Raw genomic sequence first — 22,597 nt, 5'->3', positions numbered from 1 at the left:
CTTTTTTTGTAAGAGTTTTTCTGTCATGATTAACCATGAAATCAATAAAAACTTTGACTCTGATTCAGCAGTTTGGATTCCAGATGTCAGCATCAAATTGATTGATGCCACATTATCTGCTGATGGCTGATGTCTTCTGCATCACTGGTTCCCAACTTGGGGTGAATTGGTGGGCGGGGCTGTAAAAGCATGCATGTGAAGTCACAGCGCGAGTCTGCTGGTTCAGCTGCAGAGTTATAGAAAGGATGAGTGACAGAAATCAGTAGGGAATAAGCAGTAAACAGCTTTTTTTCAGCTGAAAGGGCTTTCTCCTCAGCTGATGGAATACGTGTACAGAGACAGTTTGAGTCGTAACGGTATGTTAATATGTGAATATATCTAGTCTAGAACAGTTTATATGACAAAACATAAAAATTTAGAGCTGAACTGTGAGAATTCACCATATTAAAAATATAGTAAAAGTTCAGCTGGTGTTAAAATCAAGCTAGATTAAGTCAGAAATCCGGGGTGTGTGGATCTCGTTTTAAAATAGTCTGCAGCCTGAAGTTTTACAAACACGTTCAACTACCACGATAAAGCAGCTATGTTTTCACAGGTTACCTAACGTAAGAAGTAGATTAATAACTAGTTACAGATGAGAATGAACCGTTCTAAGGCTTCATATTCACAAAACTTAAGCATTAGTTTCGTTTCTCCTCCATCTCGGATGGATCAGGCTGATGTGAGCCTTTGGGCTCTGCTTTGTGTACTTAAAATCATCCAGATAAATGTCAGAAAACTTGATTTGTGGCTAGATACCAATATCCATAGACTAGGAAACAGTTTGGATCTCTGTCGAGTCCAAATATTTCCCATTTAGGCAGATAATAGTCCATTTTTCTCCCGTTTTCACCCGCTTCTCACAGCGCAGACTTCCATGTTTTGAAGCCAGGAGGTGAGCAGCTGAGTCACGCACTGATGTGACGTCAGTGCAGCCCCAATTGTTGTGTGTGTAGCTCCACCTTTTTGGTACGGATATGTAAGATTGGCACCACTACGGAAGGGTGCCGAAAAGTGGGACAGTACGGCTCAGTTTTTTGGGACGCTTTCCAACTTTTGCTCTATGGAAACGCAAAAAACATGCATGCTGTTCAGCACCAAACTGAGCTGGACAGCTTGGTGGAAATGACCTAAAAGTGTTCAAGAGTACCTGGATGCAGCTGAGGACCTCAACTTAATACCGGAAGTCGGACGATTGCCGCCATATCTCATCTTCTAATACTGGAAGTCACTTGAATTGAACGTCTTCTTTGCTGTTTTCTTCGTGCGTCGGTGCCATATTACTAGAGGCAGGCCCACCACATAAGGAAATACAAGTAGATGACAAATACGCGAGTTTTGAAGAATTTTGACGAATTGATTTATGATCAAAATTCACACATTACTGAGCACTGACGTATGTGACAGCAGATTGGCCTGATGTCAATGTTGCCGCCATGTTGCCAGAGGCAGGTCTGCTAAGTAATACAATACAAGTAGACACTGCCTTTATGTTTCACTATCAGTTCGTAAATTAGTATCGATCATTGAGTATAAACGATTCATTAAAATCAATTTAATTTGATCATTTGAGCTTTTAATTCTGAAAACGTGCATGTTCCTTGTCTACTTGTATTGCATTACGAAGCCGTCCTGCCTCTGGCAACATGGCGGCAACTTTGACATCCGGTCAATCTGCCGTCACATATTATGTGTGTGCTCAGTGATGCTTGGATTTTGATCCCAAATCGATTTATTAAAATTTATACAATGCAATTGCAATAGTCTGAAAACTCGCGTATTTGTCATCCACTTATATTTCCTTATGTGGTGGACCTGCCTCTAGTAATATGGCGGCGATGCATGAAGAAAACAACAAAGAAGAGGTTCAGTTTAAGTGACTACCGGTATTAGAAGACAAGAGATATGGCAGCTTTGTTGGCTTTACTGGTGTGAGGTTGTCAAACTGGGTTTGCATATAAGAGTCACTTAAGTCACTGTAAAACACTGGCTTGATGGTTCATCACAGATCTTTTGATAGAGCCTAATGTGTCATCAAAAAAACATTTCAGAATCTTGGTCATAATTGGTCGAGAAGAAGGTGATGGGTCCTAACACTAGGCTATCAAGAACCACCACTCTGGAATCCACAGTGTGCCTGTAGACATCACTTTAAGACCGGTAGTCGCCAGCGCTACACAGCGGACCAATCACAGGCCATGTGGACACTATTCTTAGGACGTGCAGGTAGGTTTATGTTTGTTTATCTCTGGGTCACTTTGACTCCAGAGTATAAATCAGGCTTTAGTTTGTATTAAAGAACGCACCGTCTGTCTTTAAAGGAACCCCAGCGTTTACAGAAGCCTGCTCAGTGTTTGGCCCGAGGGTCGGAGTGGAAGAGGACGAGCGTTGAAACAGTTCAACTCACCCCACGTTTGTTCCAGCTCTTTGCAGATGGGTTCAGCGGTCAGTGCAGTTTCTAGTCAGTAAAAAGATAAACAACGTGCATAAAAAACATACCGTAGACACTCACACAGTCTCACACTCACTCTCAGGGCAACAATGATAACATTAAAACCTTAAAAAAACAATCTGACATCAGGCAGTAACAGTCTCAAGAAGCATATAGAAGAGGGGGCCCGTACTGTTAGCTGCCCTGTACGTTTATGCGCACGCTCGTGTTCAGAGAAAGTCTTGAGGGTCCACGATGAGACGGCTGCCAGAGCAGAGAGTCAACAAGCAGCTCCAGGACCAAGAGCCGGCAGCCACGAAGCCGTCAGAGGAAACGAAGCTCGGCTGTGAATGTTTCTTATCTCTAAAGGTAGCGGAGTGAATCAGAATATACAGTTTGAAAAAGACTCTTCTTACTTTAAGTCCACGTGGAGACAAAGAGAGGTTGAAGTATAGAAACCCTAACATACGAAGATTTAGTTAAATTGCGCATTGAATATTTCCCTGCATCTGCTTCAGCCGTAGAGCTGAGATTTTCTTTGTAGAAATATGTGTGTTTGTCTTAAAAGATTAGCTCAAATGTGTCTTCTGATTATCTAAAGGTCGTTTTACTCTACAGATGACAGTAAAGGGCTGTTCCTCCTGCTTTTCATTTCGTCCCATCGCCTCCTTATCTTACAATATTTACAATGACATCAACTATCAAGGTAAACTTGAAATTTCTAGCAAATAAGTGAGAGAAAAATGAAATAGAAAAGGTGCTATATAATATACATATATGAACACAGCTGCGTATTCTCCTCATGAGGAACATTGTGTTTCTAAGTGCCATGGTTCTTCACGTCTATCTTACAATATTTTCACTTGTTCACCAGCCCGACGAGGCAGAACTTCTCATTTTTTGGTTCCTATGTTTGTTTGCCTCCACGTTCCAGTGAAGGCCGTCAGAGCGGAGGTCAAAGGTCAGGGGGAGGTGGAGAGGAGGACGTTGGAATGATGTGACGCTCGGCGGAGCGGGGAGGGAGTGTGGTGGCCGACTCCTCTGCTGGTTCAGGAGTGACTGGGAGCCTCAGTAACGGTGCGTCTGGTGGGAGTACTGGGAGCTCTGCTGGGAGGATGAAGAGTATCCCATGGTGCTCTGGGGCTGGGTGGAACCTTGGACATTGCTTTGGTAACCAAGGCGGGTGCTGGAGTGCTGATGGAGAGGAAACACAGAGATCAGGCTGAGTGAAGGTATTTAAATTAAAGAGGAACTAAAACACAGATGTTACGCAGAGGTTCACCCACCCTGGGATTTAACAAAACACCCTAAAAACATCATCAACATGGCATCATTGAATGTGTCTGCATAGATTTAGTATCCAGGTTTCTGTTTGTGCATGTGTTTATTTTGGATGCTAATATTATTTTACTTTGCACAAAAGAACAAAAAACCCACCAGGGTCTAAATCAGTGATACTCAACGTGTGGCTCTTTAGTTATGACTTGTGGCTCTTTCATGTCTTAATTTGAAATATTATTCCCCAGGAAACCTTTAAATGGCAAACTTTGACCTCAGAAATTATCCATAGCAAGTCACATTAATCAGTTTCTCCCCCACAGTTCTACAGCAGGCTTTAACTGCCAAACTTTATTGTCAACCTTTATTTTTTCTGTCTCCATTGCCCTTATTTGCAATTTTTGCCACTTTTAATTATGTTTTGCTGCTTTTAGCCCATTTTTGCCTATTCTTTCTGCCACTTTCTGCCAATTTTATCCCATTTCTGCCATTTTCACCTTTTTTCCTCTTTTATCCTGCTTTTTGCAATTTGTATTTTCCCCTTTTTTCCCATTTAAGCTGCCATTTTTGTGACTTTTCACCCAGGTTTTGCCATTTTATGCCTATTTCACCCCGGTCACACATTTTTAGCCACATTTTTGCTACTTTTTGCCACCTTTAACTTATCAACTCGAAAAGGGAGGTTATGTGATCGGCAGAGTTTGTTGTTGTTTGTTAGCAACATAACTCAAAAAGTAATGGATGGATTTTGATGAAATTTTTAGGAAATGTCAAACATGGCATAAGGAAGAACTGATTCGATTTTGGGAGTGATCCAGATCACTGTCTGGATCCAGGAATTTTTTTAATGATTCTGTACTATTGGGAGATAGGGCTAATGGCAGAGGTCTGCGCTGTCCGAGTGCTTTTCTAGTTTTTATTGCTACTAACCCATTTTTTTCACCACTGTTCAACACTTTGAACGTGGCTCTTGCAAAGGTTTTTTTCAATTATTAGGCTGTTTGGTTGAGCGGGGTGGGCTGCATGGCAGCGAAGGGGTTAGTGCTGTTGCCTCACAGCAAGAAGGTCCCTGGTTTTCTTCCCGGTCAGGGCCTTTCTGTGTGGAGTTTGCATGTTCTCCCCATGTATACGTGGGTTTTCTCTGGGTACTCTGGCGTCCTCCTAACACCTAAAACATGCTCCTTAGGTTAACTGGTGACTCTAAAGTTGGCTGTAGGTGTGAATGTGAGTGTGCCTGGTTGTCTGTCTCTCTATATCAGCTCTGCGCATGACTGCCGACCAGTCCAGGGTGTACCCCGCCTCTCGCTCAACGACAGCTGGGATAGGCTCCAGCCCCTCCGCGACCCCGAACAGGATAAGTGGTATTGAAAATGGATGGATGGATGGGTTGAGTGGGGTTTAGTAACACTGGTCTATATTATTATCCCCTTTAGAACTGACCTTTTTGCTGACCCACAGCACAAGCCACTGTTGTCAATGATGTGCTTTATCTCTGTACTGCTGAAAGCTTGTAAAATCAACTTTAAACTGAGGGTTATCTTCATGTTTACACAGTGTTAAATCTTCAGTAAATGTTTAAGCTGTCAGTGGAGAAAGCATCATGGCAAAAACCAAAGAAAACAGTTTAGATTGAGAAAAATAATTGTTGCTGCTCACAAAGCAGAAGAAGGATCTACAAAGCTATCACTGCATTTCCAAGAGTCAAGAACTGGAGTGAGAAGTAATAAAGAAATTCAATGAGAGACTCACAGTCCAGAACAAGCCTGGCAGAGGTAGGAAAAGAAAGATTTCAAAGACCCTGGAAAGAAAACTAGTGAGAGATGTGTCTAAAGACCCCAGAACAACTGACAAAACACTAGAGAAGGACTTAGCCGAGTCAGGAATTTTAGTCTCAAAGAAGACCACCACAAGAGCCCTGCACAGAGGTGGACCAAAAAAAACCTTCCCTTTTGCAGAAGAGACACTTTCAAGCCAGACTGAAGTCTGCTAAGGACAACCTGGAGAAAGATTCTGATACTGGAAGCATGTCTTTTGGTCAGATGAGACCAAACTAGAGCTCTTTGGCCATAGAGACGTTGGTGATGTTTGGAGAAAGAACGGAGAGACGTAAAACCCAAAGAACACCGTCCCCCCTGTGAAACATGTCAGTGGGAGTATTATGCTGTGGGGATGCTTCAGTGTGTCTGGAAGTTGGAATCTGGTGAAGTTTGAAGAAATCATGAAGAAAGGAGGATATGTGAAGATTTAGAAAGAAAACCTCAGTCAGCAGCAAAACTGACAACAGGCCAAAACATCCATGTCTCCTGGTGAAGAACTACCTCGAGAAGACCAAAGGGAGTGTTATTGAGTAGCCTGCACAAAGCCTTGAGTTGAATCCCATTGGAAATCAGTTGGGTGAATTGAAGACCAATGTCCATGCCACATGACCATCAAACCTGGAGGAGCTGGAGAGATTGGCCAAAGAAGAATGGGCTACAACAAACATCTACAGGCTGTTATCCAGGAAAAAAGATACACAACTGACCATAAGCATCAGGGAGTTAATAATTTAGACTGGTAGTCACTTTTGACATTCTTAAATATTTAGATGTGTGGTCCAGAGACAGATGATTGACTTCTGCACAGAAAGAGAGAGACAGACAATCAGGCTGCTGTTTCTAAGAGGAGCCGCCTGCCTGAGCTGATGGCAGTGTTGTGCCTGAACATGCTCTTATTCTAAATGCACAGTGAACTGGGCATTTTCTTTTTCAAGTCATGACTGAAACATAAGTGTTGTTTACTGTGGAGAAAAATAATGATCACTGAGTTTTGGACAGATTTCAGTCAGTAAGCATTCTACCTTGTCTGTCAAACTTCAAAGGCCTTCAAGATATGGTAACATTTCCAGAGGCCTTTCCAAATTAAAATCCTTATCTTTACTTCCTACTATAAGCTACCATGTTTTCACACAATGCTTTTACTCTGAAATAGTTTCTAGAAGAGTTATTTAATGACTTTAATTATTTAGCGAATGTCTCACCAAATGTCCTGCATACAGCACAGTCCGATTGGTTAGAAGTCACATGAGTACTAGCCAATCAACATGTAAGCCTCAGTGCCACTGGCACGGTAAGTGGATGTTATCACTTCCTGTTTTCCTGCTGCGGCTGTGTTACTCTGTGCTGTTTCTCATTCTGACAGAGCTTGGGCTATTTCCTTCATTTCATTTTTTATAAAAGAATTTTACTTTTGCCAAATTAAATATATTTTGTACGTCATATTAAATGTGTATGGGATCCAAATGTCCCTAGTTTTTGAGATGTGTTGCCGCCATCAAATTCAAAATGAGCTAATATTTTTCATGAAATGATAAAATGTCTCAGTTTCAATATTTGATATGTTGTTTCTCTTCTATTGTGAATAAAATATGGGTTTATGAGATTTGAAATTCATTGCACTCTATTTTTATTTACATTTTGCACAGTGTCCCTGTGTAGCCCCATATAAAATATATCATTTATGATTTATTTGTACACAACGCATGTTGTCCAGGTAAACAAAGCTAATTGAATTGAAATGCATTTAAATAAATAAAGGTCTTAATAACACAGACCTGCCAACCAATGACCAGAGCAGGTGGTGGCGTTCGAGGCTAGACAGAGGGCTGAGCAGAGACGCCTCAACACAGCAGCGCCTGCACCTTCATGCATGTCTGTGTTGAGTTGTCAACATGTTTCTGACTTTTTTACAGTGTTACTGCTGTGACACAATCAGAAAATAACCTTTTATTACTCTGCACCACTGCTTTTTCTCTGTCTGCTCTTTTTCTCTCTTTATGCGACGAACCAATCAGGGAAACTTTTAGTCCAACTACAGTCCATCAGTCGACTAAATGACCAACAAACGAGACTGTGTCAGCTCTACCAGCACCTACGTCGGCACCTACTGCAAGCTGCAGATAGTTTTTGACTCATCCACTGAGCAGTCTAAGTTTTCAAAGAGAAATGATCAGCTATGTATTGCAGGAAGAGACTTTCATGAGCAGCATCCAGTTACCGCCCTACTATGATAGCGAAACTACAGTACATCTAAAAGGACAAAATAGCACATGATTAATGTAACTTACATAATTCAGTGCATTAATGTTGGACCTGAATCTCATGGTCATTAATGCATCGGCACTAAAAGCCCAAGATTTTAACCACTAAAGGATAAAAATCTCAGAAAGGACAGGAAGACCATTAAAACCATTAAAGCCGACTCTGACTCTGCCATCATCAGTAAAGTCATTGTGTGACTAGAAGCTGGCTGTGAAGACCTCAGCTGAACCGGCTCATGTTTACTCCGACCAGGTCACATGTGCAGCACTGTGTCTGTGCTGGAGAATGATTGGAATGGTGCATTGTGGGATAGCCTGCTGTGTGGGGATCAATGAGAGGAAAAGTGGGACGCTGACAGTGACAGCTCTCTCCTGGTGTGTCCGGCCACGCCGCTGGTTTATTTATACATCTGCTGAGGCCCGACAGAGACCAGCTGTCTCACATGCAGCCTCAGCCGCTGCTAAATTTATCTCCATGTGACATGTGAGCCCGGCAGTGTCGCCCCCATGTGGCCAGGACGACACAGAGGCAGAAGAGGTCAGCAGGAGTCACCTCTATCACACGGGACTGAGTGCGGCGTCCTCATTGACATGAGCTCTGTCTATCATCACGCTCTCCGACACTCATACATCTCACCCTCTGTGGTGCTGAGATAAACGCCTTCAGCTAAAGATACGACGGATGCCAAAGAAGGAGCCAAACTAAATGGTTATCAGCTCTGCTGCAGAAACATGAAGCATGTTCAGGCTTTATCAGAGAGCTAACACTGCTGTTATGATCCTGACCTTACATTAAATGACCTTTCACTGTCATAGACGGCTGGTATTTAAGCAACATGAACCTAAACATGACTTACAGTGGAGTTACAGGGCTTACATAAACTTCATTTTTTTTGTTAAAAAGTATTTGAACAGCTAATTAACTTAACTTTTGGCCTATACACACTTTTATTTTTTTGCTCATCTTGGCTTTACAATAAAATCCAACCTTTATTTGTATTGCTAGATAAAAGAGCCACAATCATCACTGTGAACACAATCTAATCCCAACTGCAATGTCAGGCTGTTGAATTACATACCCACATAGAAGCCTTTGTTGCAGATGTTTTGTTAAAGTACTTGAAAGTTTTACAAAAATGCCTCCAGAAAGGTCTTTAAGGTTACTTTAGTGCATGGGTCATCATTTGTTCAAGGCCCAGTTTTTACTTGGAAGACTCTGAAGCGGCCAGACTTCCCCAAAACTAAATTCAACTAAATATTCTGGCCAAAGTAACATGTAATTGTTAAATTCTTTTGTTTTTTCCTACCAAAATGAAAAATGTTTTTGCCTTTAGTAGTGAGATCAGTGTTAATGGCCTAAACTGCAGCTGCCACTAGGGGGCGATTGCAGTATTTTGGCTGGGGCTGGCATGTTGTCATCACTGGGTTTGATGCTAAAATGCTGTGTTGTGATTGGTGGGGAAAACAGTCAGTGGTTCTGTGGCAGGAAAACTGAACTCTCAAAGTGCCTGAAATAGAAAGTTGACATGAAAACAGCCGCTTTAATCAAGAGTGAAATTCATGAATATGGCTTTATCATGCATCATATTCACTAATTATGACTGAATGGTGGATTTCTGTAAAATGGATCAAACATTACAACAACATTTGAGATTATTTTGAAATACCATAACCTAAATGACACAACATATTTTTCCTCTGCACATCTACTGATTTTAAAAATCTCTTAGGGGACAGATAAGAAGCTGTGGCGGGCCTGATATGGCCCCCAGGCCACCAGTTGATGATCACTGCACTATTGCATTTTCCAGAAGTACTGTTTTTTTTTTTGTTTTGTTTTTTAAACAAAAGGAAATAAAAACTTTAATTGTTTTGTAAAATATTATTTGAAAGCTATACTGTATATGTTACTTAATATTTGCATATCTTAAAGTAAAAACATCGATCTTGTGGCTAGCTCTGAGAGGAAAAATAAGTAAGAGGCTTTAGTTTATGGTTCAGAATGATCTAACTTTTTACTTTTTACTTAACAAACACATAGAGAGATTAACTGTCCTGCACACTCCAAACTTTGCTGCATTGGTTTTCCACCGGAAAGAAGAATTGATTTCCAGCTAACATTTGTCATGGCTAAACGAAGCAAAAAGTTAAACAAAACTCTGTCAGATCGATACCAATTCCTGCATTTTAATCAGTATCAGACATGTTTCCAACACTGGTGTTGGCGACGGAACAACTCTAGCTGTAAACAGTTGGAGGCCAACACAGAATTGCAGTGATTTCTAATGTCTGTGTGGCTCTGTCAATGTTTTTGATATAATAAAGTAAGGCCTAGGTTTGGGATAAAAGTACTTTTAATTTTATTTAAATTTTTCGACAATAACCCCTTACTCTGCAGAATTTTCCCAGAATGCCTTTGGGCATTAGACACTTGCACCATGAGTGAAGTTACTGGCTCAGTTCAAGAAGTTGTGTCTCTAATACTGTATGTCCACTTGTTATGGAGTTGTAGGCATGACTGAAAGCTAATCCTAGTTCTGAATGCCCTCTTTAATCTTTATTACACACTGTAAGGGGGAGATTGTTAAAAAAGTTGAAATGCGATAGCTTAAATAACCAAAACAACCACATCAGCCCTATTTCTCAGAGCTAATAAAACATACTTTCAGTTTTAAGGAGACTGTACTCCATCACTTTAAGTATATTTGCATGCTACTCAAATGTTATTAGTCATCTTTTAATCTGCAGAGTTTTCCCAGAATGCCTTTAGGCATTGAACACTTTTACACCATCAGTAAAGTTAACCAGTTAACCAGTTATCAATGTTTTTTTTTTTTGCTTTATTTTTAAATGCTTTATAATTTTTTTCTTTTTTTTTGTTTTTAAATACTGTATAATGTTTATCCCATGTTTTTTGTTTGTATAATTTTGTTGGACCTTTGCTGCTGCTAATGGGGATCTTAATAAACTAAACTAAACTAAACTAAGCCACAAAGACTACTCTGAGTGGCAGGGAAGTTTGAAAGTAAAATCTGTGAAAGCTAACGTAAACATACAAGCAAAATTGAGTTTATATAGCTTAAAATGGCTAACAAATGCCGTTTTTCAGTATTATTTTAGTAATTTCAAATGTAAGTGCGCAACACTAAAAAAGCTTTAGTAAATGCAGTAAACAGTATCTAATCTACTTTACTGAGTTGAAAAAGTAGGTAATCAGTTTGCAAGATTTTTTAAAGTACAGTTTATTAATTCAAATAGTCCTTTATTTGTCAGTTTTTCACAAAAATAATTCATTTCTGTAAAAAAACAATTTCTCTGATTTCCAATAAAAAAGAATAAAATCCCAGAAGAGTCCGCACAGTTTCTGTTTCTCTCCTACCTGTTGGCCTGTAGCTGCCTGCCTGTGAAAGGTTAACAGAGCTGTAACCTGCACACATTGCTAACAGATTGAGCATGTGAGATGGTAGAGAGGAGATGCAGCATTACGCACAGCCTGTGTGTGTAATTCTGTATGCTTCTTCCAAGGTTCTTTATATATTTTGAGCACATTCAAAGGCTACAAATGTTATCATCTCTGTTCTTCAGTGATTAGACTGCACACTTACAGATAGTGGGCTAATAAATGATGCTGGTACTCTATGTGTTCTTGGTAGAAGTGATATGTGGGACTTCCAAGCCTCATTAAAGGGGTTCAAATTTTGGTAATGCTGAAGTACTCAAACGAGTTACTTTTGTAATACAGTGATGTGACTCTACCCAGCACTACTAACTGCTTGTATGTTTATCGTGAAAACATGCACAAACTTTAGAGCTCTTTACATTTTTTTATGTACTCTACATTTTCCCTCATATTTCAGCTTATGACGATATCTGACAGATGACACTATGGCGCCAGCTATGCTTAGTATTTATGGTGTTTGGTTAAAGCCTGTGGAGGCTATGGAGCACGTGCAGACCACCTAGTCCATGAAAGAGTTCATCACTCTTAGAAAAATTCAAAGCAGTTGGACTAACATTTTTACACACGTTTTAAAAGTCCAATGTAAGTGAGACTAACTGAATAATTTATCATACTATTATCTGAAGTAAGCATACACCATGCAAGGGTTTTCAAGGCAGTGACGGAACATATCATGTGAAATCATGTGACTAATGAACATTTATTATTATCGCTCATTCATGTTGGGAATAGTCTCCTTTTTGGCTTTGTTATTCCCATATAATCTGATAAAAATTATGATAAACACAGAGCATGAGCAGCCATGTACACTGTTGTGAAACTGACCTGGTACTCTGACTGTAGCACCCCAGTGCCTGAGGAGGCCCCAGAGGGCCCGATCCGAGGTTTCTTGTTTGGTGGCCCCTGGTCCTGGCCGTGTTGCAGACCCCCGCCGGCAGCGCCCCCCGTGGCTCCGGTGGTTCCGTTGGTCTGGGCTGAGCTCTGCTGGGAAGGGGCCTGCTGGGCCGTGGTCTGCTGCTGGTTCTGCGCCTGGGTCTGGCCTGTCGTCTGCTGGTGCTGCTGGGTCTGGTTCTGCTGATGGACAAGTGGGGCAACAAACAAAAGCTTAGCGGGTGATTAAGAGTCTGGCTGCGGGGACTGTGGGAGAATAATCTGATTAGAGTAACCCAGAAATGAAGTGTGTGTGAAATCATTTGAGTTACTGCTTGAAAAACTCTTTTTGTTCAGTCAGACTGTTTGATCCAGTTTTATCTGCAGGCTGTTGTTCTCTGCTGCTCTGACCCACTTTCCCACTCAGAAGACTAAGAAGCAAACTTAAAAACATCATTAATCTCCAGTACCTGAGCTTGTGTGGGCATTAAGAGAACAGTAGGGGCTCCTGATGTCTATTCATGAGTATTTTTGTGATTTTATCACTTCATCTTTCATAAAAAAATGACAACTAAAATAGTCACGCTGCAGAATTTATGACCCAGGGTTGATTTTAGGATTGTACTCGCTCAGACCCTGAAGGTTTTCATGTGACAGAGTCATCAGAGGACAACAAACTCACTTCAGCTGGCTGTGACTTCATCTAGTCCTTTAAACAATCAGTTAAAACCCTTTTTGTGCTTCTTAAATAGGAGCTGAGAGAAGATAAACACTGAAAGCAGGTGGGTTACTTAGGGATCGATCACACTAGGCAATTCCTACCATGCCGAGGCACCACTGACCCCAAAGTCCAGCTTTTTTGACCACTGTTGGAGCTCCTTTGACCCTGGCACTGATGGGTCAGGTGGTTCAACGTACACTGCAGACCCCCTACACTTTAGTCATCTCTCTTACTAGTAAGAGAGGTGACCAAGGACCTGATGGTCACTCTGACTGAGCTCCAGAGATCCTGTGTGGAGATGGGACAAGGTTTCAGAAGGACCACCATCACTGTGGCCCTCCACTGATCTGGGTTTTATGGCAGAGTGACTAGACGCAAGCCTCTCTTCAATACAAAACACATGAAAGCCCGCTTAGCTTTCACATAGAGTTTTTGCAGACTCCTAGCAGGCTTCTATGTGTTTTCTGCATGATGTGAGAAAGATCAGGTTTTGCTTTCTGCCCTGCAGCTGCTAATGTGATACAGTGAGTTATTCTAGGCAGCTACGAGGAGGAATCTATCCCCGTCTCACTGCTCATTTTCCACAATGATTGCACCGTAGCAGTCTGCTTTTTAAAGCGGTCAGCTAACGTGCAAACTTTGGTAGAGCTTTTTCTAGCACCCTGATCCTTTGCTCTTGTCTCGTGACGCAGCTAGAATCCCTGTGTGCCGGCAGACTCATCATCAGGAGGTTACTGAGGGAAGAAATACCCACTAGAATCATCACTCATCCACCAATTTCTTTTTAAGATTATTATAAACTTATTCTTAACATACGTTGTATATAAAGGCTACATCAGATTCATGATGTGTTCTTAAACTGCTGAACTAATAGCTTTAATTGATCCTGGTACTTTGCTCATACGATGTCAGTCCCGCCCCTTTCTTGTTAATTAGTACTATCATAATAAATGGAAGTAAATGGGAAAGTTTGGGTCAATCACTACTTAAAATTTTAAACTAGGAAAACCCTACACTGTATTGGTTAGAGTCCAAATCCAATAGTTAGTGGTTTATAATTAACAAATATGACATTTCAGAGAAAGGGTAAGCATCTTTATATTACAACAGAAAGTCAAACTTGACAAACAACCCCATCTTTTGACTTTATGCATGTTTTTTAACCTTATTAAATGAGTTGATTCCCAACTTTTAAAACCTCATTAATACACAGATGAATGTGAGAAAACTGTTTATAGCCAAGCAGACTACATCTTCTGTTGTCACAGAGATATTGATGGCTTAAAGTCATTAGAAACAAGTAATGGTCTGACATTTGACCTCTATAATCCTCTCTAGTTTCATTCCAAAGACACAGCTCTTATTTTACTCTCCCTCATCAATTAAGGATACAAAAATGTGGTAAATTACAGCATTTTAGATATTTGCTGCTCAAAACGCAATGCAATAGTGTTTAATCGCCTTGTTACCAGTGTTTCCATGGAGCTTGCTTTCACCCAAACAGAGACATGCTCAAAGATGCTACCTTGATAAGCCAAGCAGCATGCTTTGACTTTCCAGGGATGGCATAGCTAGAGAATGATGAAATTAGTTCAACTGCAATTAATCAGAAGTATGAATCTGAATATGTGGGTGCAACAAGCTTTATGCAAGTGTTACTCAACCCTGCTCAACCAAAGAGCCAAATTGTTGAAAAATACCTTTGCAAGCGCCACAACCTAAGTGGTGAAAAGTGGCAATAATGGCTTGAAGTAGCAATAAAAATTAGTGAAAAGTGGCAAAAATAGTCAAAAAGCAACAAAAATGGGTGAAAAGGGGTGAAAATGGGGAGGAAAAGTGGAAAAGAGTTAGAAAGTAGCCAAAATGGGTGAGAAGTAACAAAAAATGAGTACCAGGTAGCATAAAATGGTCCCATAGTGGCAAAAACGTGGCAAAAAAATGAGTACAAAGTGACTTAAATGAGCGAAAAGCAGTCAAGAGTGGCAAAAATGGACAAAAAATAGAAAACAAGTTGTATTTAGTGGCAAAGGGTAGCTGAAATGGGTGAAAAGTGGCACAAAAGGGCAAAAATAGGATAAAAGTGGCTAAAGGAGGGGCAAAAACGGGCATAAATAGAGGAAACAATTGGTATTTATTGGCAAAAGGTAGCTTAAATGGGCGAAGAGTGGCAAAAAAATGGTGAAAAAAAGGGCAAAAATTGGATAAAAGTGGCAAAAAGAAGTGGCTAAAATGGGCAAAACTAGGAAAAAGTGGTATTTTATGACTGAAGGTAGCTTAAATGGGTAACAATGGGGAGGAAAAATCGTGGAAAAACGTGGCAAAAATGGGATAAAAGTGGCAAAAAATGTAAAAAAAAAAAAGTGGCAAAAAATTGAAAAAAGTGGCAAAAAATGGGTAAAAAGTTTTTAAAAAGTGGCAAAAATGGGCAAAAAAAGCAAGAAAAAAGTGGCATTTAATGGCAAAAAGTAGCATGGGGTGAAAAGTGGCAAAAACAGTGAAAAAAGGTGAAAAAAAATCCTTTTTAAAAAGTTTTCTGGGGGAATAATATTGAAAATTATGACATAAAAGAGCCACAAATAATCACAAAAGAGCCACATGTGGCTCCAGAGCCACACGTTGAGTATCACTGCTTTATGCTATAAAGGAGGAGGCTAGGGTGGAGGAAGCAAAGCTTTGCCAACAGCAGCAACATCATTAATGCAGGCAGGGATCACTGATTATTCAAATAGACTGCAGTGTTGAGAGAAAAAGCTCTGATTGGCTGTGGGAGCTAGGTGATAAGAAGAATCAGCTGGCCATCAGCTGATCACAGCTGGGCGTATGACTTCTGTGTCCTGCAAGAACAAACACTAAGCTTCACATCATCAACACAGGTGGTTGAACAGGTGTATCTTATAAAGTGTCCAGCAAGTCATTATCTCTTCTAATAGCTTGTAAAATATATAAAATAGGTCATGTTTTAGGCTGCATGTGCATAATTACCTTTTCTGTTTTCTCCTCCGGTTCGTCTTCATTTAGAAACTCTCGTTTTGGATACGGGATCTGACAGCCAGCAAACACACTAGAGGAAATCACAGGGATACTCAGTGATTTAAGTCTATCAGCATATCCAACCAAAACACAGTCCTGTCCCAACAAAAACACAGAAAAACAAAGCAGAAAGGGAGGTTAAAGTGTAAAGAGCAAATTCCCAAAACTGAAGGCAATATGTGCTTAGTCCTGTTTTTCTTTGCTGAATCAAGACAAAGGAAACCGTCTAGTTAAAGCAGACAAAGACTCACTCAGTGGTTGGTAAAGGATCCTCCAGGAAGTAGGGGTCCTGCAGTGCCTGCTCTGATGTGATTCTTTTAGTGGGGTCCATGGTGAGGAGTTTCTGCAGCTGGAGGAAGAATGGGACAACATTTAACGGAGACTGTTTTTTTTTATTTCAGTGCCTAAAAACATTCAGATTTAGAATCTTTCAACATTTACTGCCCCCTGATAAATAAACTGAACATAACTTCTCAAACTTCAAAAACACAGCAGGTCAAAGGGACTCCTCCAAAACCTGCTCACACAGACACATTTTTTCTGAAGCGGCGGTTGAAATCATTTGAAAGAATCTGCTGCAGCCACCATTTTTCTCATTCTTTGAATTTCTCTCGAGCTGTTCAGTCTCGCAAAAATAGCTCAAAAAAACACAACTCAGACAACAAGATAGGCATCTGACCTGCCTGACAGAACGAGGTCAGACTTTAAACATGACACTGAAACTGACGCCAGTATCACTTAAAACTGGAGCTACAGCTGAGTGGTTTCATGCCTCCATGAGGTTTCCAGTAGCTGTTAGTAAAAGTGGGCTGTTGTGTTTTCTGTGGGAGTAGGATTCAAAGAAATGTTATAAGCAAGGGCCAACCATGAGGCCTATGACCTTGACCTTTGACCTCCAAAATCTAGTCAGTTCATTCTCAAGTCAGAGTTCAGATTTCTGCAAGGAATGAGAAGAGTTTTTGTGTTGTCAAGATATTTCGAGTATCACCAGCTAATATTCAAAAACACATAGGCTGATACAAACATTAATGTGACAGTAAACTCAAACTTTAAAATGCCCCTCTAAACATGTTTAACATGTTACATTAGCACATGTTCTTAAAACACTGAATGATTTTAAAGAGGGATCTGTCTGTGAGAGTACTCTGTATGTGAGTGTACGTACCAGGAGGAAAACTTTGCTGTCTGGTTTGACTTTATGCTTCTCCATGTATTTGATTAAGCTGCTGTTTGCATACCTGCAAGACCAGAGAAGACAAAAAAAATATTGATATGTTGTGTATTTGTCTGTAAGCCTCTGATCAGGTTTAGATCATCACAGCATCCACTCACGTCGTCCTCCTGAAATCTTTCTGCAGTGTCGGGTACTCGGGCATCTTCCTAATGTCCTCCCAGTCCTTATCTGAGGGGAAAAAGGACAAAACCAATCAAACACTTGCATCATCATCGCACAACCATTCATAAGCTTTCCATTTAAATGTCTGTTTTAATAATATGTTATTGGTAGATGCCAAAGGTATATAAGCAGCAGTGTTCATTTTGTATAACTAAAACTACAACTAAAACTATTCGACAGCTTTTTTTCCATGACAAAAACTAGACTAAAACTAAAAGAAGAAAGGGATCTGTGACGACTAAAACTAGACTCGAATGTAATTCAGCTTTCACTGGACATTCAAAAGCTGTGATATTTCTCCACTGTTAGTAAATCTGTCAAAATGCAATGCATATGTATCTCCCCTGCCTCTCAGCTGTAGTTTTAGTCTTCACAGATCTATTTTTGTTTGTTTTAGTCTAATTTTTGTCATGGAAAAAAGGCTGTTGACGAATAGTTTTAGTCATAGTTTTAGTCGATGAAATTAACACTGGAAAGCAGGGACCCCAGCTTTGGCAGGATGCAGAGAACTCACTATCATGACTTGGTACCAGATTTAGGGAAGAAAATAAATGCTTGGACTAAAAGTAAAGACTAAAATGTGAGGACTTTATATGGACCAAAGCTAGACAAAAATGTTTTGAGTTTTTGTTGACTAAAAAGCATAGAAATGATTAAAATGTGACTAAAACTAAAATGTATTTCATTCAAAGACTGAAATTAAGACAAAAAATAAAAATACAGACCATCCAGCATATGAAGTGTTTTAATGTGGACTCGTTCATTTTCAGTGAGCTCTGCACGTTTTACCATTTTGAACAGGAATGAGGAATTTCAAACTGAATTCACCCAAATTTTAGCCGGCTCACTGGGCTTCTCTGAGAAGTCAGAAATTAATCAAGCATAACATTCAACCACTAAAATTCATTTTTCTGTTCAGGAACGGTAAATAACTATAATTTGACATAATAATCAAGAAGTAATAATGTCTTTACTATTTTTTCAGTTTTTTTGTAAATCAGTAAATTTGAAAATTCCTGGATAACAATAATAATTCTATTTTAGCATTAAAAATATTATTTGGGTTAAAGAGCTTCAACATATCGGTGTATTAACCATCACAGAAACATAAAAAATGATGTTGGTAATTACCAATGCTGTTAATTTAGGGCAGCTGTGGCATAAACCTTACTTTGGTTAGAGTGGTCTAATAAATTTGTTAAGCACTGTATGTTAAATTTTATGGAAATTTTGACTTTTTTGGATTTCTGTAGAAAGTGAAATAAATATTTCAGTTCCAAAAAATGAGAATTTTCTGGCTATTATTTTATGTATAAGGCAAAGGGTTAACTTTTTGAACTGAACTACTATAATAAATCCACCTTTTGATGATATTCTAATTTGTTGAGGACCAATTTATTAATCATGTCCCTTTCTTTTTCGGGTGGCAGGTGGTTGAGTGGTTTAAGGTGCTGCCCCTGTACATGAGCGGCCCGGGTTCAATTCCGACCTGTGGCCCTTTACTGCATGTCTCTCCCCTCTCTCCTTCCTGTTTTTGAGTCCTTTCTCTATCAAATAAAGGCATGTAAAGGCCCAAAATAAATCTTAATAAAAAGGATGACCCCTTTTGTTATCATAACACTTATCAGCAGCATGCTTCTTACCATCCTGAAAGATTCAGGGCTTTTTTAGGAAAAACCTGAGGCTTGAGCCCTGGCTCTGCCTTTGGTCATATTAATCTAACACACCAGCAAACTAAACTATTGATTCAAATAAGAGATTATTAAACTGTTGGTCCAACTCTGATCTGTTTTTATGGTCAAATGCAAGAGAAAAAGTTGGCATAATGGGAGTGTTACACCAAAGAATTGAGCAAAATTATCAGGAAAGGAATAATACATTTTATTACATAAGAGAGCCTTGGTTTTTCAGTTTAGACTGCCATATTCTTACAACGGGCTTTGTTTAAACAACCTGTAAAATTACTTATTTATTTGCATTCTGTCTGTTCTATTTTGGCCACAAGACTGTACCATTACCTCAAAAGCACAGCATTTATATTCATTTCCTTATCTTACTGCCTTTACTGGCCGACTCTTTTAGCAATGTGCACACAAAGCCGAGAGGAAAATGACCTATAGCATGTTCACATCTCAAACAGAGAATATTATATAAGCTTTAGGATGTTTGAAGTGGTTTGTAAATGTTTTACAGGTAAGAAAACTGACTTAATATGTTTGTTAGAGCCGTAGGATGCTCGCCTGTGTACACGCTGGAGAGAAATGTGATTTAATTTGTTTACAACAAACTCCACAGAGCAGCGTTGAGTAAACAGCTGACAGGAACATGAAACTTTGACTGTAATTCACTTGACATTTACACTCGTGCTGCACACCACCCACCACGCCACTCATTGCAGGATGACAGCTTCAGTACACCTGCTGTCTTGACAGACAAGATACCAGCGTTATGATAGTTCAGGATCTAAACAGAAGTCTAAGACAGACTCTGTAAATGTGTGTTAATGTGTGTAAGAGTGCACAGACCTGCAGGGAAACCCATGACACTGAATATCCTGTCCAGCTGGTCGTGATGGAACGGGTTGCTGGTCTTGATGTCTTCTTGGCGACAGTGGAAGATGGGCTCAGACGTTAACAGCTCCGCAAAGATGCAGCCAATCGCCCAAATATCTACACAAACACAAACACAGAGACGCCACGTAGTCTAAGTGAAGGCACATCTGCTGCACAGCAAAGTCGACCTGGAGAGGCACTTTTAACACGATGAATGATGGAGGTTTGAGCTTAGGACTTTAAGACTACATTCATGGCAGTTAGGAGCAGATCTGGATTGAATGAGTCCCTCCTACACTACTCCATCAAGTCTGAGGTAAAGTTAAAGAGGGGCTTCTGTTTCATATAGGCTGAGTACCAATAAATCTCCTTTTACAGACCTTATAGAGCAGGGGTGTCAAACTCAAGGCCTGGGGGCCAAATCCGGCCCATGGTGTAGTTTAACCCGGCCCACAGGATAATATCATATTTTCATTAGAACTGGCCTGCAGGTCTGAGGTCTGCAGATTTCCTCCAGTATAAAAATGTAAATTTAACCTTGAAGATATAAAATATCCTTTGTTAAGTCACAAAAATTTGAAAAAGTAAGGAGCAAAAATAATGAGATAGAAAGTCAGGAATGAGGAAGAGAAATTAATTTGTGTTTTCGTTTAATATTTTCAATTTGCATCTCAAATCTCTGACTTAAACTTGGCATTTTGACCTTTTATCTCATATTATAAACTTTTAGATTCCAATTTTAAATTTTAAGTCATATTTTGCGCCTTTAAACTCCAAACTTAGACTTTTAATCCCAAATTTTGACCTTTTGGATTCACTATCTTAAATTTCAAATAACATCTTGACCTTTTAAACTTAACATTTTGTTTTTTTAATCTCATATTGTGACCACTTTAACTCCTATCTTTGATTTGTTATCCCATATTTTGACCTTTTAAACTCATGATTTTGTATTTTATCTAATTTTTTTACCTTTAAACTCATGATTTTTACTTTCTATCTCATATATTTGCCTTTTGAAAACATTATTTTAACTTTTGATTTTGCATCCTGACCTTTTTTGCTAATATTTTGACTTTTTATCTCTGAATTTTGAGCTTTTAAGCTTGTCATTTTGACATCTTTTTAAATCTCAATAACATTTATCATCAGTTTTTCTCCCCCTTAATGCAAGAGTACCTTGCTGCAGACAAGATGGCCGACATATATCCAATCCATACCTGAAGTCCGTACGTCTAAGGTTAGGCATTAAAACCCCAGTGGTTAGGTTCAGGGTAAGGCAGTGGGGAAGGTGATATATTTGAGATCCAGCACCAAGGGTTAGGCTTAGGCGTGAAAAAGACTGACAAACACTGGCAGCTGAGTCCAACACAAAGAAGAAACTTCCACTTGGGACTTCCATCATGGATTGGATGTATTGCAACGCCCATGTCGGCCATCTTGACTGCAGTTGGGTCCCTCTCCCTTAATGTATTACCTGTGAAAATAAGGCTGACAGTTTATGGTTAAATGTTGACCCTGCTGGGCCCTCATGTTAGACCTAAATTCAGATTTCGGCCCCTGCTGTGGTTGAGTTTGACACCCTTGCTATAGAGATTAAGTATGCATGAGTCCATGAAGGCCTTGAGGACAAAAAGAGCACCTGCACCATTGGCACCCAGCATTATAATTCTCCATCTCTTCAAAGCAATGCATGTCTGCATGACCTGTAAACAACTGTACCAGGGTGTCTGCGGGGTTTTAAAAAGTATTAAAAGGTGATAAATTAGAATTGCCAAATTTAAGGCCGTTAAAAGTGTTAAATGTGGTTTTAGAGGTATTATTTTTTTAAATATAGGTATTATTTTTACAGGCTATGAGGTGTCCTATTCTGATTGAAATTCTATCTGCTAAAGTTTGCATTAGTTCGTTTAAACGTGGGCTAGCATGTCTGGGCACATAATTGAAGATCCTCGTCTCAATCCTGAAGTCTAAACTTTGTAGGCTATGTTTGATGACGTCATATTCAGTGGTCGTAAACACGTCGCATGCTCAACTGAGTAGCCAACTGGCTGGCTTATCTTCAACGTTCAGACAACCATCATCGTCGTCATGGGCAAATGCAAGTTTTCTGACAGCGGGGTGGAAGACCCAGTGTTTAAGGACTGGCTCAGGCCTGTAGTAGGGAGTAACCAGCAGGCTTATTGTTCGGCTTGTAAAAAAAACATCAATGTCAACTGGATGGGAGCTAACGCATTTTGGTCGCATATGCAATCCACTAGACATAAAAATGGAATGTGTGGTCAGCAAGAGCAGTTAACTCTGCCACTCTCAACTTTCTGTGCTGCTGCACCACCACCACCACCGCAAACTAGTGCCATGGTACTAGCCAATGTACGGCTCCAGCAACTGCGTCAGACCTCCGGGTGAGTATGGGCGCCACACCAACACTGCGCGCGGAGGCTGTGTGGTGTCTAAACACTGAAGTTAGAGGTAAACACCATTCATTGAACTCCAACAAAGGAATTGTGGAGCTGTTTTAAGAAATGTTTCCCAACTCTGACATCACAAAGTCATTCACGTGTGGTAAAGACAAAACCGGTTACATCATCAGATTTGGATTAGCATCCTTCTTCAAAAAACAGCTTGTTGATGGCATCAACAAGGCTGGGCCATTCGTCAAAAACGGCCCAGCTAATCACTAAATCCAGTACACTCAGAAGGAGATACATAGAGAAAAAAGAGGAACTGGTTAAAATGGAC

The 22,597-nt window shown here is 40.0% G+C and overlaps 1 protein-coding gene across 3 annotated transcripts in view; it reads right to left on the bottom strand.

Annotated features, from left to right (window-relative positions):
* Positions 1 to 1,910: 1,910 nt before the first annotated feature.
* Positions 1,911 to 22,597, bottom strand: part of cdk19 (cyclin-dependent kinase 19) — a 121,373-nt gene continuing 100,686 nt past the window's right edge. For 2 of the 3 annotated variants that reach the window (XM_041804697.1, XM_041804700.1), the window contains exons 7-13: positions 19,829 to 19,972; positions 17,240 to 17,309; positions 17,073 to 17,145; positions 16,159 to 16,256; positions 15,860 to 15,938; positions 12,112 to 12,360; positions 1,911 to 3,664 (exon numbers count right to left, since the gene is read on the bottom strand). In XM_041804697.1, the coding sequence (XP_041660631.1) occupies positions 3,539 to 3,664; positions 12,112 to 12,360; positions 15,860 to 15,938; positions 16,159 to 16,256; positions 17,073 to 17,145; positions 17,240 to 17,309; positions 19,829 to 19,972 (839 nt within the window). In that variant the 3' untranslated portion in view covers positions 1,911 to 3,538. The remainder of the gene's footprint in view (positions 3,665 to 12,111; positions 12,361 to 15,859; positions 15,939 to 16,158; positions 16,257 to 17,072; positions 17,146 to 17,239; positions 17,310 to 19,828; positions 19,973 to 22,597) is intronic. The other variant, XM_041804698.1, reaches the window with a different exon arrangement.

Source organism: Cheilinus undulatus, linkage group 14, assembly GCF_018320785.1.
Source record: "Cheilinus undulatus linkage group 14, ASM1832078v1, whole genome shotgun sequence".
Lineage (NCBI taxonomy): Eukaryota > Metazoa > Chordata > Actinopteri > Labriformes > Labridae > Cheilinus > Cheilinus undulatus.
Note: the sequence above shows the minus strand (reverse complement) of the source record. Positions and strands in the feature narration are given on the sequence as shown.